This window comes from Cebidichthys violaceus, unplaced genomic scaffold, assembly GCF_023349555.1.
Source record: "Cebidichthys violaceus isolate CVI_PGR_0920_01 unplaced genomic scaffold, fCebVio1.0.p SCAF_99, whole genome shotgun sequence".
NCBI lineage: Eukaryota > Metazoa > Chordata > Actinopteri > Perciformes > Stichaeidae > Cebidichthys > Cebidichthys violaceus.
In genome coordinates this window covers 76,093-90,965 of record NW_027176985.1, presented here as the reverse complement: position 1 = coordinate 90,965, position 14,873 = coordinate 76,093, and the positions used below count along the sequence as shown (strand labels likewise).

Sequence of the window (14,873 nt, the reverse complement as noted above, 5' to 3'; positions counted from 1 at the left end):
AATACAATTTAAGGCCTGCTTCTCGATCGCACCGGCCAAAGTGTGAAAGCACGATGTAAAACCAGGAGAGATGACAAATTATTAATTATTAAATCATAGTTTCAGTACTTCCCAGCTGTATAAAGCAATTATTCTTAATGATATAATTAATCAAATTAACGCAACCTGGACACAGAGAAGAGGCAGAGAATGGATGGTTTAAACAAATGAATATGATTAATTTATGTTAATGTTATTGCTAAAATTCATACTTTCCCATTATGGGATGATGAGCTTTTCCTAACTGCAGTGGCTTGTTACAGGTCTGATGGTGATGTGAAAATCTCCACACAAAAAAAAGGATTTAACAGCCTCAACTGTCTCAACAACTCCACTTATCTTCACGTTACCACTTTCAACAAGATGTAATTAGCTCTGTCATTTTGCTGGCAAATCACAGAACGATATATATATATATATTTTTTTATAACAATCGACCGAAACAGCAGATCCAACTCTGTAACGTCTGTAGGCGTGTTTCTGTTTGTCAGAATGAAATGTCACAGCTCATGTTTGCGAGTGAATACTGGGAGCAGGAATAACAAACAGCCGTGGCAGGATGATAAATATGAACCAATACTATTTTAATTTTTCTCTGCAAGTGAGCATTAAATGTTATTATGTTTATCGAGGTTGTCAAAGAGGGCACACATTTGCAGAGTGTTTGTTTGGAGTATTGCCTCAGACAGGGCTAGTGTTTTAGGCCGACAAAAATGATATGCTTTAATTAACAGAGTCTCTCAGAGACAGCTGATCCAGGTCAGTAGCTAGAGGTGTATGTGCTCAACTACAAAAGCTCATTTCTTTTCTCTCTTTACGGATGATGGGAAGTGTTTGACCCTTGTGGCTGGATTCTAATAACTCAGATCTTAGGTGTCGATTGGGAGCCAAACACTTTTCAAAATGTTGCTCGAAAGATGGATTTTTGTATAAAGTACACTTGAGTGTAAAAAACATCTCTAAACTGACTTATAGCCCCTTCATTTTTGTCTCAGACAATCAAGCTGCAAGTCCCTCCACATGTGCAAATCAAGAGGTTTTCACTTAAAATCAGTTGTTGAATCCTGTGACGATGATTTATTTATGCAATTTGTAGCCTCCACTTCAATCTCCCTGCGACACACCTTCCCGTCCCACTTCAATCAGTGACGGACGAGGCTCACCTCCACAGGAGCCCGGCGCCCTCTCCTGGTAGGAGAACTGTAGGTGCAGCTCCTCCTCACTCATCTCCCTGATGAACACCTTGAGCAGGCAGCGGATCATGAACAGTGCATTGTGGGCCTGCCAGATAAACAGCTGACTGTGGAAGAGAAACAGGAAGAAAAAGAACATCACGTTTAAGGTCAAACGCAGAACTGAGTCGGAAATAAAAGCTATGAAGGAAATAGTTACGTAACACTGGTTCTGAGGAAAACTTGACTGATCATGTATGTTCTTCGGTAATATAATGCTTCAAATGTTAACAGTTACACATACTCATTCAATAGTTGGTCTGTATATTTAACTGGGATTAAAGCCCCTGTGTATCTTGCCTAATAAATCTAGAAACTGGACCCGAAGCTTTAATATTCATTTCCTCATTGCAAATGAATGAGCGTCGGGTTATCACATTGTAATCGTCATCTCTCACCGAGCAGAACCAGTGCAGCATAATTGAGGGTCTAAATCAAAGTAGCGACCCTCTGGCACTTCTCAAATAATGACTCTCCCCCGAACTTCCCCAGTGGCTTTTGACTTACTGTACATCTTCCTCTGTACTATTAGAAATGGTGATGATGAACAGTTTTCTCTAAACTGCATTACAACAACCCAGAAAACTAAGAGAATAGCGACGCCCTCCCCCTCGATACTAAACAAATTAACTATGTCTTCACTCGGACATGAAATGGGGACAAAGTTGGTGGGAAACAAATGAGGAGGAAAACAAGAAATTGAAACCATCCAGTGCAAGCCAAAATGTTTCACAACCACAAAACACCAACAAGGGCGTGTCTAATCAGTTCCACAAATTGACAATTTCCACATGCCAATTTTGTTTGTTTATGGGACAAAATATGAGAAATGTTGGGAAAACAGACGCGAGCGGATGGGGAGTGATAACTACAACCTCCGATGATGTGCGATGGACAATGAAGAGTTCCCACCCGAAGCATTTTTGGTCATCTCTGTGGCTATGGAAGCTTGGCAGGGAGTGCAGAATAATGCCACATGTGTTGGTGGTTATACCTCAGCAGTTTTCTCGTGGGAAACAACCACCGCTTCCCCCGACTGCCTGTGATCAAATAACGACCGGCCTGCACTCCCCGCACGGCGAACACTGACATGCACGGCGTTCATCGTTACTGACGCACTCGTCTGAATTCTCTCCTCCGAGGTTCCCATACTCACTCTTGGCATTCTGTCGAGATTTTCAGCTCTTTGGTTCTTCCGAGGAAAACTCGAACAAGAGCGCCAAAGTTCCCCGACCTGGGATTGTTTTCAACTTGAAAAAGAAAGAAAAAAAAAAAGGAGAGAGAAATTAACAGCAGCATTACATGAGAATCCAGAAACTTCCCAATCTGATAGTTTGGCATGTAAACAATAAGAAGATTTAAACATGAGAAGTTGATATTTATGGTTATCAACATACTGAGGATCTTGGCGAGGGGGATGACAGCCTCTTCCAGTAACTTGGAGTCTCCGCTGGTTTAAAGGAAGAACAAAAAACACACAATAAGAGAGTTAGAAAGAAAAGGAGACGATACATAAAAGATATGCAAAAGAAAATGGATCAGAGGAGCTGATTGCTTGTATCATCTGCCCTCTGTTAACCAAACACTAATAACATTCAAATAGTTTGCATCTGCTTTTACATAAAAAAGACTGAATGAGACGTACAATATCACGTTAGCATGTACAGCACAACTGTTTGTAACAGTGTTACCATCAAGTATACATAGACTTCTTCACTTTTTGTACACATATATTTAGTGCTTCAGTGAATGCAGAATGTTTCAGGGCACCACTACGCTGACCTAACAAATACTCAAAGCCATTAATCGGTCATAAAGAATAGTTAGTCACTCACTTAAACCACTCTAATAGTCCTGTTTTTTGTGTTGTCAGTGCAGCTACTGTATGTTGACTTTGTGTCTTTATGTCTTGTATTTGTGTTAAAATAAATAAGATCATACGGGCAAAGCATGGTGCAATAATGAGTAGGATAAGGACACGAGTGCATGTGCTCTGTTATCAGAACCAATGCTGCGTCTTTCTTTACTTCTTAACGCTATTTACAAAGGAACTAAACGTCAATCTATTGTCAGCCGAGCAGGACAATAACCCTGTCGAATCATTACTGAGGTGAGGCCTGCAAACATCCTGTCCACGGTTTAATGTTTGATCCTGGTTGAGAATCTTAAAAGGACTCTCTCAGTGGAAAGCACACTAGACCTCTTGAGCGGATACTTAAGGGGGAATTTGTAAAAAAAACGGAGACGTTTTCAAGAAGCTGCTAGTAGAGTCGTTAGTAGTTTGATGTCCTCTACATTTTTAAACACAACGCCAGCTGTAAGACTGTGGTGAAAACACTTCCAGGAGAAGACTGTAATGATCACTTTTACCTTCCATTTCTTTTCCCTCCTTGCTTTCTCTAAGAATCGCTGACACAAGGTTTGCTTTACTAGCTTTTAACTGCATTGTATTATCATCATTGCGCGAAAAAAGCAAGCAAGTGGGCCTCATCTTAGTAATTATTCCTCGATTAAAATATTACATTACAGTCATTTAGCAGACGCTTTAATCCAAAGCGACTTACAATTCAGTATCTATCTACACACCGTAGACGCAGCTACGGGAGCAATTTTTGTGGTTAAGTGTCTTGCTCAAGGACACATTGACATGAGACTAGTGGAGCAGGAGCCGGGGATCGAACCTCTGATTGAAAGACAGCCCTGCTCTCCACTTAGCCACGGTCACCCCAAAATACTCACTTTATAAAGATAAAGAGACGGAGAAACATGCATGTAAAGCTGCAACCAGCAAATGATTGGTGCTTCAACTTTATAAATTCTGAAACTAATATTTATTGAATCTTGCAACATTCTGGGACATACAGGGACACATGTTTAACAGAACCTTTCAGTGTGTGTGTGTGTGTGTGTGTGTGTGTGTGTGTGTGTGTGTGTGTGTGTGTGTGTGTGTGTGTGTGTGTGTGTGTGTGTGTGTACCTGCTGGTGGGACTGATGAAGGTGAAGGAGATGAGCTGGTTCCAGAAAGGATCGTTCTCCGATATGGAGTCTGTGCCCACCAGGGCCTTGAGGCTGGGATTATCGGACAGGTCGCTGACCTGGCTGGTATTTGCTCCCATCTCTCTCTCTCTCTCTCTCTCTTTCTCTCTCTCTCTTTTTCTCTACTGGCTCCACTCAGCCAGACTCACCACTCTTCACTGCTTTTTCACTAGGCATAGGCCAAATCCTGGGAAAAGAGGAAATGCTTTAATCATTGATTCCATAACAGAAAATGAACAACCACTACTAGAAACTACCGCCTTCCTGGAGATCGTGATTTTTCAATTAACAGGCACCCAGAGTTTGACTTCTCTCTTAAATACAGGGATTTTAAGTCACCACAATGTCTCAAATGACCGGTGCAAACATCCAAGTGCAGTAGAAAAGGCAGTAGCAGGTGTAACTAGCACATAACTCAGATTCATTATATTACTTCTCATTTAATCACAAGTAGCAGAAATATCATGAAGTTGAGAAACAATATAGGAAGACATGCCACCACTGGAAAGGATAACGTGGATCTGTCATCTCCCTATCCTTGTATTTCTAATAAACATTTGGATTTTAGTAATTCTATGTTAGCAAAAATCCCTAAATCCAATATATTAATTTGAAACAGAGGTCAAGTTGACTACAGGATAACACATAAGGAACCAGGATGTTTGTTTTGATTTCTTGAACTGGCACACCTTTAGCACACAGGGGCCAAAGCGAGCTGGAGCACACTGTAATAAACCGCAGAGAATAATAATAATAAAACAGTTAATACCTCTTTTAGTTTTAATGGAAATAAAAAAGCACAAATCTGGGCTAAAGGGATACAGATGCCACTAAAAGCAAGATATTTTTCTCATGTTTTTTGTCATTGGGTAACAGACTACTGTCACCTGGTCAGATCTAAATAGTGTTCCAGATCCAGAGAGCTGTCTCGTGGGTCTCTAGCTGCTATTAATGTGACTGCTCTTGCATCTGCTGAGTTAACCAACTTGCATGACGTTAGCTAGCTCATCCGGTTTCAGGTGCAACATATAATAGCCTTGGGTATTCTGACTGTAAACACGGTGCACGGAATGTCACACATTAGCATTAAATCATAGCGAGGTAAATTACTGATTCACGAGCGTGTCCAGGTTAATAACTCACTGTCCGTAAAGCAGCTAACATTAAGGTTCACAGCTTATTTGCTATCAGCTGACCGCTTACCTGTCATGAATGCTTCTCGCAGCTTCTGTCTCTCGATTCCCAGGACCCTTAAAACGCGACTGGTTTCTACACTAAATAATATGTTTATCTAAATGTTTTTCTTAAGTGTAATTTCCAAAACGCAAACCCTTGAAACTGAGGGTAATTTGAGAATATTAAGTTTACTCTACATACTCCTTTCGTCCATGTTTTCCACGTCGCCAACCCCTTGCGTAATGACGACATGTGGGCGTTGACTGCGTCTGAGCAGAGCCGTGTAAAGAGAGAGTCGCGTCGAGGGTATTTCGTTACGTTTGATTGTAACGTATCAGAATCAAAACCCCAGAACCGTTTATTTGCCAAAGTATGTTGAAGATACAAGGAATTTGACATGGTGAATGGTGCATAATATCAAACAATCAATCAACTAAAAAATAGAAACATATTAAAATTTACAATAAAATAGAAAAATATTAAAATGTACAATAAAATAGAAACATATTAAAATTTACAATAAAATATAGTTCACAAACATACAGATAACAGTACTTTAAACAGGTATAATGTAAGTGTAATGTGAAAGTGTCATGTGTATTTAAATATAGAAATATAGAAGGGATGTGCAGGGGAGTGTACCGGTAGGAAATTGTCCCAGTTTCCCTCAGGTAGGGATAGATATCTGCACGACTGTATTACTACAAGAAAAAACAAATACATTCAGAACAGAATTAGAAGGTATTTATAATTTAGATATAACTAAATATTGTTTCTACAGGAACCACAGTAATGTTTACAACAGTAATAAAGTCACTATATAAAGGCATAAATATCTCACTGGAAACAAATCTAAAATGTCAATAAATAAATAGCATTCCTGAGTGACGTTTATAAATGATTGAAATGAAGAACACAGACATCAGATAGTATCAGTCATTCCTCCTCTACCTATGTAGATAGAAATGGCTTACAAAAAAAAAGCTAACAAAAACATATCAATTCTTAGTTTGTCGCCGTAAAAAACTATGGGTAATACAAATATTCTATAAAATATTTACCTAAATTCATTGTCTGTTGTCCTAATTTCCGAATAAATACTTAAAACTAAAAATGACTGTAACAATGGAGCATTAGAGTGTCAGGTAGTATTCCTGGATATTTGGGGAGCGTATGATGACTTAAAGAGGAGTTTTCATTTTGCAATTACACAGATATTACATGTTTTTGTGTTGCTTGTTGTCTTTTTTAAATGCTGATTCTTATATTTTTAGCCATGCTAACATATCCATATCCATATCCAGCTGCAACATAATATAGACTTAAACCTAAGTTAAGTTTTTGTTTTGTGTTTAGAAGTCTCAAGTATGCACTCCAAATCCATACTAGTAGCAATGTATCACAAAATATCACTCTTCCTTATTAATATTCATTAATATTCATATTCATATTAATTTGAATCAGTCGTGACTCTTATTAAACGGCTCTGCTTTTGCTACGTGTTGTTTTGTGTTGACGTCTACAGCCGACGCAATGGGAGCCTGCAGTACGTCCTCCACACCACCAGGGGGGTCTCCTCGTCCGCTCTATCCGCACGTGTGTTGTTTGAGTTGGATTTCCTACACGAGTTCCTGCGCGAGATTCGTGTCGGAGTACAACATGTCGGCGTTCAAGAGAAAACGTGGAAGACAGTCTCAGGCTGATAGAAAGGCAAAGAAAGCGAAATTTGTAGCTGATGGAGGCGAAGCACCGGTGGAAGCCGATCAGGAGAAGAACAACGAAGTCACGATTCCAGCACCGGTTTCGTCGGTAAGTGCTCCTGCTTGTTATTAGCCACTAGGTTCTTAGCTAGTCAGCTAAAACGTGCCCAGTCGGGGATCACACTCATGAAACGGGGCAAAGCGAACATTTTATATGCTCAGTATTTTAATAATGAAGAGCCTTTCTATATGAACTGGGAAATGGTCTAAAATCCACAATAATACGCGTGTTTTTGTTTGTTTTTCTTTCACAGGGTAGATGGACAAACAAGGAAAGAGTTCTCATTTTCTCCTCAAGAGGCATCAACTTTAGAACAAGACACTTGATGCAAGACCTGAGGACCCTGATGCCTCATGCAAAAGGAGGTCAGTGCCTTGTGTCAACCATAAACAGTATTATTTCACCCCAAAACATGTACTGACATTGTTATTTATGTTAAGCAGAGATATACGTTTTGTTAATTATACTCTCATGAAAAAACAACGTTTCTTTCTTTTGTCTGTTAGATACAAAAATGGACAGAAAGGACAAGTTGTTTATTGTTAATGAGGTGAGTTTTTTTTTTTTATTCAAACTGTAAACACTATGTATAATGTTATGCATGCAGCCTTACTAAAGATCTGTATTGTTCCCAGGTTTGTGAAATCAAAAACTGCAACAAATGCCTCTTTTTTGAAGCCAAGAAAAAGCAGGACCTCTACATGTGGTGAGTGTTTGATCTTTGTTACTCCCTCTAAACATTTAAATGTCCTTTTTTGTAATTAGTGTTATCTAACGCATCTGAAGTAAATTCAACAATGTCATTTCCTTACAGGATTTCAAACAGCCCTCATGGACCTTCTGCAAAGTTTCTGGTTCAAAACCGTGAGTTATTTCTGTCCCACAGTTTTGAAGCGCAGTAGACAACATCTGTCATGAGCCACGGTGACGAACGGGTTTACATGATTGTCTCTCTCCACAGTTCACACACTGGCTGAACTCAAGATGACAGGGAACTGCCTCAAAGGATCCAGACCGCTGCTCTCGTTTGATCCTGTGAGTAGTACTGCCCGGAAGGAGAAATGCTGTTAGTTATTCTGTCAATAATTTTATCAGGAGTATTAGTGACTGATTGGGCAGCTGTGTGACACAAAGACCTGTAATTCCATCCACACAACACACCAGATGATTTCAATGATCACTGTTTGGATGAATTTATTTCTAAAAATACTCTTACACACTGTGTTTACTCTTGGTACATCATTTCCCATCATAGATCTGAGTAATGATTGATCTGCCTTGACAAGCTGTCTAAAATATGCATTAGTGTATGCTGACAGCTGGTAGATCGGTGAAGGTGAGAACTTGTCAGAACATTAACGTGAGTCGTCTCCTCTTCTGTTTGTTTTCTTCTGCAGAAATTTGACACGGAGCCCCACTTTGCTTTACTGAAGGAGCTCTTCACCCAGGTGTGTGTACAGAATGCATCCATTAATCCCGATCACACTTTCAGTAGTAACTTAGCAAAGTAGACCTTCTGTTCAACTGTAGCCGGAAGATGACATTGTAGAGATGTGAAGGAGATCTGATCAGTGTTATTGAACTGGAATGTTTGACAATTTAACATTTATTTGCCACAGTGTCATTTAGCTTGAGATAGTCAGTCTGTGTTGGATTTAAGTTTACTTGCTGTAATTATCATTGTTTAGATGCAGCAGTGAATGTTGAAAGCTGAGGTTTCATATCTATATTTTTTAAATATAAGGAAGTACTCAATACGTTTTATTGTTGCAGACATTTTCCACCCCACGCTACCACCCAAAGAGTCAGCCTTTCGTGGACCACGTCTTCACATTCACCATCGCAGACAACAGGATATGGTTTAGGAACTACCAGGTAACTGTTCTATAATTCTTCACAAAGTCATCAAGGCTATTGTAGGTTCAGTGTTCAGATATTTTTATTCAGCAAAAAAAACTCTCTGTGCCACCTTCAGATCATGGAGGAGGACGCCGCTCTAGTGGAGGTCGGACCCCGCTTTGTTCTCAACCTCATCAAGATCTTTCAGGGAAGCTTCGGAGGGCCCACGCTCTTTGAGAACCAGGAGTTCCTGTCTCCCAACATGGTAAAAATGACTTGTCAGCATGTGATGTGTCTGATTCCTTACCATGCAGCATCATTCGTTATCTGATTATGTCACCTTCCTCACACACCCACAGCACCGGCGACAGATCCGACTGGCGGCAGCAGCCAGAGTGCGTGAGAAGCAGATGTTGAAGGAGATGCAGAAAATGAAGAGGACTGAAGGGAAGGAGGACGTGACCAAAGACGTTACAGCCGACGTCTTCCTAACGCCAGCTGACGAGAAGCATGTTCACATCCAGATGGACGCACCCGCACCCAAAGTAGTGAAGAAGAACAAACACAAGGCTTTCAAAAGACAAAGGATGGCACGCAGGTAACTGGATGGACTGTTGTGCCGAGTGAATGGCTTACTGCGGCACCGATTCATTATCGTCTCAAGCAAATGTGGTAATGCAACGGTGCAGTCCAATATTATGAGCTTTGATAGGTTAAAAGAAAAGACTTGAAACTGTGCAGCACGTCATTTAATTATCACTTAACAGAATTTGAGTGTTGTGTTCAATGTCTGTTGCCATAGTTTGTGGATTCACACATAGATGCTCCCTCCCTCAGAAGAACTGTACCGCTTGTAACTACTATACTGCAAACTATTTTCCCATCCTTTTTGATAAACAGAAATATTCCATCAATGTAAAAAAAACACCAACTTGTTTATTGATTTTGAGTGAACACAATTGTTTTCAATGTCATGAAAATAAAACAATTTAAACTTCTTCTGCATCATCTGATGTATACTTTCAACTAATGCTTGTCAAAGGTGTCAGCATACACATTAAACATGAAGGACAAGTATGGCAATGACTGTGCATAGAAGTCAGAGGGCCTGTGGAGTGCAGACCTACTGTACAGAAACGGGAAAACGACCATGTCTTACATATTTTATAGGCTGTGTGTGTGAGGGGACAAAAGGCAGAAGAAGCTCCAGAAACACAAATCTGTACACAGACCGATTGTGGCCTCAACTGGACTACAAACCATGTGGGTTCAAGAAATTACAGGCAATGTTTTCTGACTCAAAACACCTGGGACTCCATAGATGCACTATAATACAATATATACAGTAACTACATACAATCATTTTCTATATCTGTCTGACATTATGTACTTGTTACAATGATGGTCTAACAAGACCAAGTAGCTGACATCATTCCACAAATCCAGTGGCAGTGCTCCACTCACATGACTGTTGGCAAATGATGAACCTGGTTATTTTGTTGAAACAATGCAACCTTCCCCACTGTCCATTGGGCCTATAAAGTCCAGCATGTATTACCAGTGTGCACCATCTAGCTGCACTGCCACCTCTGGCAGACTTTGCCCACTCTGTCAAAGCGACTGGTCCCCCCCTGAAGTTAATTCAACAGACTGTAGTCACTCCTCCTCCACCTCCTCATCAGGACAACAGAAGTATTCCACAAAGCAGATCTGTCCATCGTCATTTCGGACCAGGTACTGCAGAGACAGGAAGCCCCTGCTGTCTGTCCTCACAGAGACTTTACAGGACAAAGCCAGGGCTTTGGTGGACGGCTTCAGGAGGGACATCTTGTACCTGTCACAGTTAACGGAGAGGCCAGCACACAATGTGGAGCGTTAATAAAAGTAATTACGGGCAGATACAGAGACAAGAATCTTCCTCAGTGTGTGCTGTGAACAACTAAAGCTGAAGCAGCAGAATTGATCTTTTTCATAGGGAGGCAACATAAGGCAACTATGGATTGATTTCTCTGTGCAAACCTGTTGGTTTGTGTCTTGTCGCATCGGAACAGCTCCATCATGTCAGAGTCTTTGGGATAATCATAATGAGCATTTCCAGAGTTCCCAAACGTAGACAATCTGGAGAGCAGAACAAATCCGAAGAAGAATAAGTATAATACAAGATTATAGATTTGACAGTTTAATTTATGAAAAGAGGACACATGTATTGTAAACACAGCTGTTTGGAGTTTTAGCAATATAAACACTAATTAAAAGTCCAGTCAACATTAAACTTTAGAACAAGTAGTGATGCTTTAAACAGAAGTTTCAGGTTTTGACAACACACCTAAAGTATGGCTGGCTGGGGGACATGGTGATCTGTAGCACCTCACTGGTCATGTCCAGCTCAGAGAAGGCTTCCTTCAGACTCTCTGACTGCAGGATCACCTTTAAAAAAGAGCCAGAGGTACATGAGCCCTAATCAATTGCAGACACTGTCATATGCAGTATATTTCCTTGTGGGTTTAATCAATAAGCAATCATTGAAATCAACAGAAAAGGTGTATTGTATTGTTTGTGTTTGTCAAACTATGCAGTAGTATATATTAACAGAATACTAATTATATGAAATAGTGTCAGATCACCTTGTTTGTTACATTGGTACTGCAGAACTCAAAGTCAACTGGCTCCTCTGGTTCTTGCGTGTTGATCTTGCACACAGTCACCACCCCACCCTCCTCCAGGAACAGCGTGAGGGGGTAACCGTACCCCCTGTAGCACATCCGCAAGGCTGTGGACACTCCTTCAACATCGCACAAGGGAGATAATGAAAACGTTCAGTCATATCTGAGATGGATGATAATCTAAACACAGCAAATACAATCCTATTTAAACTGTGTTTAGACAGGATTGCATTTGTTTTGTTTATTTTTAGTTTTCTTTATCTGTACCAGGTACTGTGCTTCCTCCGAAGATATTAAGGCAGTCCAGCAGAACTGTGAGGTTGACCTGGAAACCCACCGAATCTTCCCGTATGGTGAACTCTTGGAAGATCTCCGCCTGGATGAAAAAGAAGACACACCTGTTATTCCAGACTCTCTGCCCATGCCCAATGAAAGAGGATACGGGTGATTATGTATGCACATCAGACACACCTGGATGAAGGCATTGGCTTGCAGACATTTGGAGTCCTCCACAGTGACCTTTAGGCCGTTGGGTGTGGCGCTGAAGATGGCGTGGTCTTTGAATGTGATGGCTTTTAGTATGTTGGACAGATTGCGAGCGTTGTCCAAACTGGCCACTAAAACGTATTGTTCATCATCGGCTTGAGACTGCGTTGACAGAGGCATTGTGGCACTGAAATGAAGACACACAGAACTGATAAGACTGCACAAAAACTATAAAATAGCTTAGTTATCAAGTTAAATCTCAGAGATGTTTCTTTTATTGCAACCTTGATACTATAATCATTTAAAACCAAGAACAAACGCTTAGCCGAAAAAGGTACGGTAACTGTACTATAGATGCACATAGCTGTCATTTTGCTGTCTGTTATTTACCTTTTTTAAGCTAGGCTAACGGTATATAACAGCCTATCACATGTAGTTAGTGAAGAGTTTAAAACAACGATAATTTAAGTGGCATGTATTGAGCGCATTGAACTAGCATATAGTAAATACACTTTAAAATGTTTCTGATAATGCGTCAGTTACTTACTCAGTTGTATCTCATGTGCCTGTGTTTTGAAGAAAGGCGCCCATGACAACTTCCGCTTCTCTCTTCTTCGACGGAAGCAGGTGCTGCGCATGTGCAGATATTCGTCAACGGAAGTAGGTTCTGCGCATGTGCAGATACATTCCAGAGACTTCGCAGCAGAGACCAAAACACGGAAGAATTATCCTCTCCACAGCGGCAGTACGTGACAACAGTGGTGTCTTGTGATCCAAAGAGGTAACATATAACTCAGTTAAACGTTGTTTAGATTTCAGGCTAATTATAATTCTTCATACCTGTTCCGTTCACCGCGCGATGACAGGAAGTTAGCGTTAGCTTAGCTAACATGACGGTGTAACGTTGTTCACTGATCACTAGCGAGGCCAGTTAATGAGTCCTCTGGAGTCTCAAGAAGAGCCTCAACAGGTTGACGACTCACATTGCAAATGAGAGCTGAGAACACAGCCTCCCGTCTGCTATTTGTGACGAAATATAAGCTTCTTAAGCACCAGTTTAATTGACAGGTTGCTGTTGACAGGTTGTTTTAGGTGCTCATGCTTTTTTGTACAGCCCCCTGTTGGGCACAAACTTTTTCAATTTTAAATTCAAGTTTAATATCATTAATAAATGGCCACATAGCCCACAGGGATAACCGTATTGAAAGTTAAGTCGCATATCGTGTCCAATTAAATATATATATAAATTGACCCTCTAAATAAATGGGCATAGAAAGTGTGAAACCCTGTGACCACAGAGATAAAGTCACATTATTATTATTTTTTGCCATCTTGTGAATCCCTTGTGTGTTTTTTCTCTGTTTTTTTCTTCTCAGGTTCTTCATTTTGTGCAGCCTGTCTCAGCTGCAGTCATGGTGTGCATCCCCTGTATTGTGATTCCGGTCCTGTTGTGGGTCTACAAGAGGTTCCTGGAGCCTTTCCTCTATCCTTTCATTTCACCGATTATCAATACATTCTGGACCAAAAAAGCAGTTCAGGAGACTGCGGCTAGTGACCAAAAAGTAAGCGAAAAGAGTAATGGCACTTGCAAGGTAAGTTGATTGAAAAGTAATGATGTTACTATGTTATTGATAACAACAGCATTTTGAAAGACATTGTCCTTCTCATGTGTTTCAGCCTGAAAACAACGGTGAGGCCACTGCCAATGGATCCACTATAGCAGCCGATAAGAAGACAGATTGACGGCTCTAAATGATTATAACGCATCTAAAACAGTGTAAATATTCTATATTATAATGTAGAGAAACTATGAATTAACTTATAATACTTCTATGAATGGAGTGGTTTTTAATAACCTTCCAAATTATCGTATCTTGTTTTAAAAAAGTCATCTGTATAACAGTAACTTTAAGAAATTAGTTATTGTTGATATATGCATTTACTGTGTTGATTATTCACTCTGGACAGAATCGTTTTTCTATGTCAAAATTGCAGTTTAATGAATTAATAAAAGACAATGTTCAAATACAAAAAGATGATAATTTTTTGCCCCATACTTCCTCTAGCTTACTTTATATTGTGAGTCATTAAGGGATCGATTTTGATAACACAAAATAAAAAAAAAAATGAATTTAAGAGTGTTTTAAGGCCTTTACTGGCTAGCACAGTGGAGTACTTCGCCTGCTGGTCGCCGTGATGACCGCCGCCACCCTCAGTTGGAGCAGCGTCCGGTTCTTCGTGCGACGCTGCCGAGGACGAGGAAGAAGAGAAAAAACCATAAAATGATTTAATTAATTAATAATCATGACACAAATCTGAAAATCATTTGATTACCATTTTAACTTTTAATGAGGAACTGTTTTAAGATCTATCTGAAATCTTTTTGTTCCAGTTTGTTGAAACAAAAAATAGAATTTTCATGTTTAAATGTTATCTGATTACCCTCCTAAAACAGAAACCCAAACATGTCACGTGAGAGAAGAAATATGCTGATTGTTCCGATTTATGATTGTTTTTATTTTGTACAAAAACAAGCTCCGCCCCCTTCCTTTCAGAAACAGGAAACAAAGTTTTAACCTTCAATCTTTTCTTTAACCTGATGATCAATACACAATGAAACAGATCAGCTGGATGTTTGTTT

General features: G+C 40.0%; 4 protein-coding genes across 5 annotated transcripts in view; 2 read left to right on the top strand and 2 right to left on the bottom strand.

Annotated features, from left to right (window-relative positions):
* Nucleotides 1-5,705, bottom strand: part of dym (dymeclin) — a 47,501-nt gene extending 41,796 nt beyond the window's left edge. The window contains exons 1-5 of the mRNA XM_068704712.1: nt 5,511-5,705; nt 4,248-4,494; nt 2,669-2,721; nt 2,428-2,521; nt 1,203-1,339 (exon numbers count right to left, since the gene is read on the bottom strand). Coding sequence (XP_068560813.1) covers nt 1,203-1,339; nt 2,428-2,521; nt 2,669-2,721; nt 4,248-4,387 — 424 coding nt within the window. The 5' untranslated portion in view covers nt 4,388-4,494; nt 5,511-5,705. The remainder of the gene's footprint in view (nt 1-1,202; nt 1,340-2,427; nt 2,522-2,668; nt 2,722-4,247; nt 4,495-5,510) is intronic.
* A 1,398-nt stretch (nt 5,706-7,103) lies between these two features.
* On the top strand, nt 7,104-10,081 carry bxdc2 (brix domain containing 2). The gene is made up of 10 exons (XM_068704727.1): nt 7,104-7,292; nt 7,498-7,609; nt 7,751-7,794; nt 7,880-7,950; nt 8,059-8,108; nt 8,206-8,279; nt 8,642-8,692; nt 9,018-9,119; nt 9,220-9,348; nt 9,443-10,081. The coding sequence occupies exons 1-10, from the start codon at nt 7,143-7,145 to the stop codon at nt 9,683-9,685; spliced, it is 1,026 nt and encodes a 341-aa protein (XP_068560828.1). The 5' UTR covers nt 7,104-7,142; the 3' UTR covers nt 9,686-10,081.
* On the bottom strand, nt 9,818-12,860 carry rad1 (RAD1 homolog (S. pombe)). Its single transcript, XM_068704728.1, has 7 exons — nt 12,780-12,860; nt 12,218-12,419; nt 12,014-12,122; nt 11,708-11,865; nt 11,410-11,510; nt 11,103-11,201; nt 9,818-10,917 (listed from the first exon to the last, which is right to left on the bottom strand). Exons 2-7 carry the CDS (start codon nt 12,410-12,412, stop codon nt 10,740-10,742), a joined length of 840 nt encoding a protein of 279 aa, XP_068560829.1. The 5' UTR covers nt 12,413-12,419; nt 12,780-12,860; the 3' UTR covers nt 9,818-10,739.
* A 41-nt stretch (nt 12,861-12,901) lies between these two features.
* LOC137868149 (UPF0729 protein C18orf32 homolog) lies at nt 12,902-14,260 on the top strand. Of its 2 annotated transcripts, none has more exons than XM_068704711.1 (3): nt 12,902-13,013; nt 13,609-13,794; nt 13,910-14,260. In XM_068704711.1, exons 2-3 carry the CDS (start codon nt 13,645-13,647, stop codon nt 13,973-13,975), a joined length of 216 nt encoding a protein of 71 aa, XP_068560812.1. In that variant the 5' UTR covers nt 12,902-13,013; nt 13,609-13,644; the 3' UTR covers nt 13,976-14,260. The 2 variants fall into 2 exon arrangements, with proteins under 2 accessions (XP_068560812.1, XP_068560811.1); XM_068704710.1 differs by having other exon boundaries at nt 13,609-13,824.
* Nucleotides 14,261-14,873: the final 613 nt, after the last annotated feature.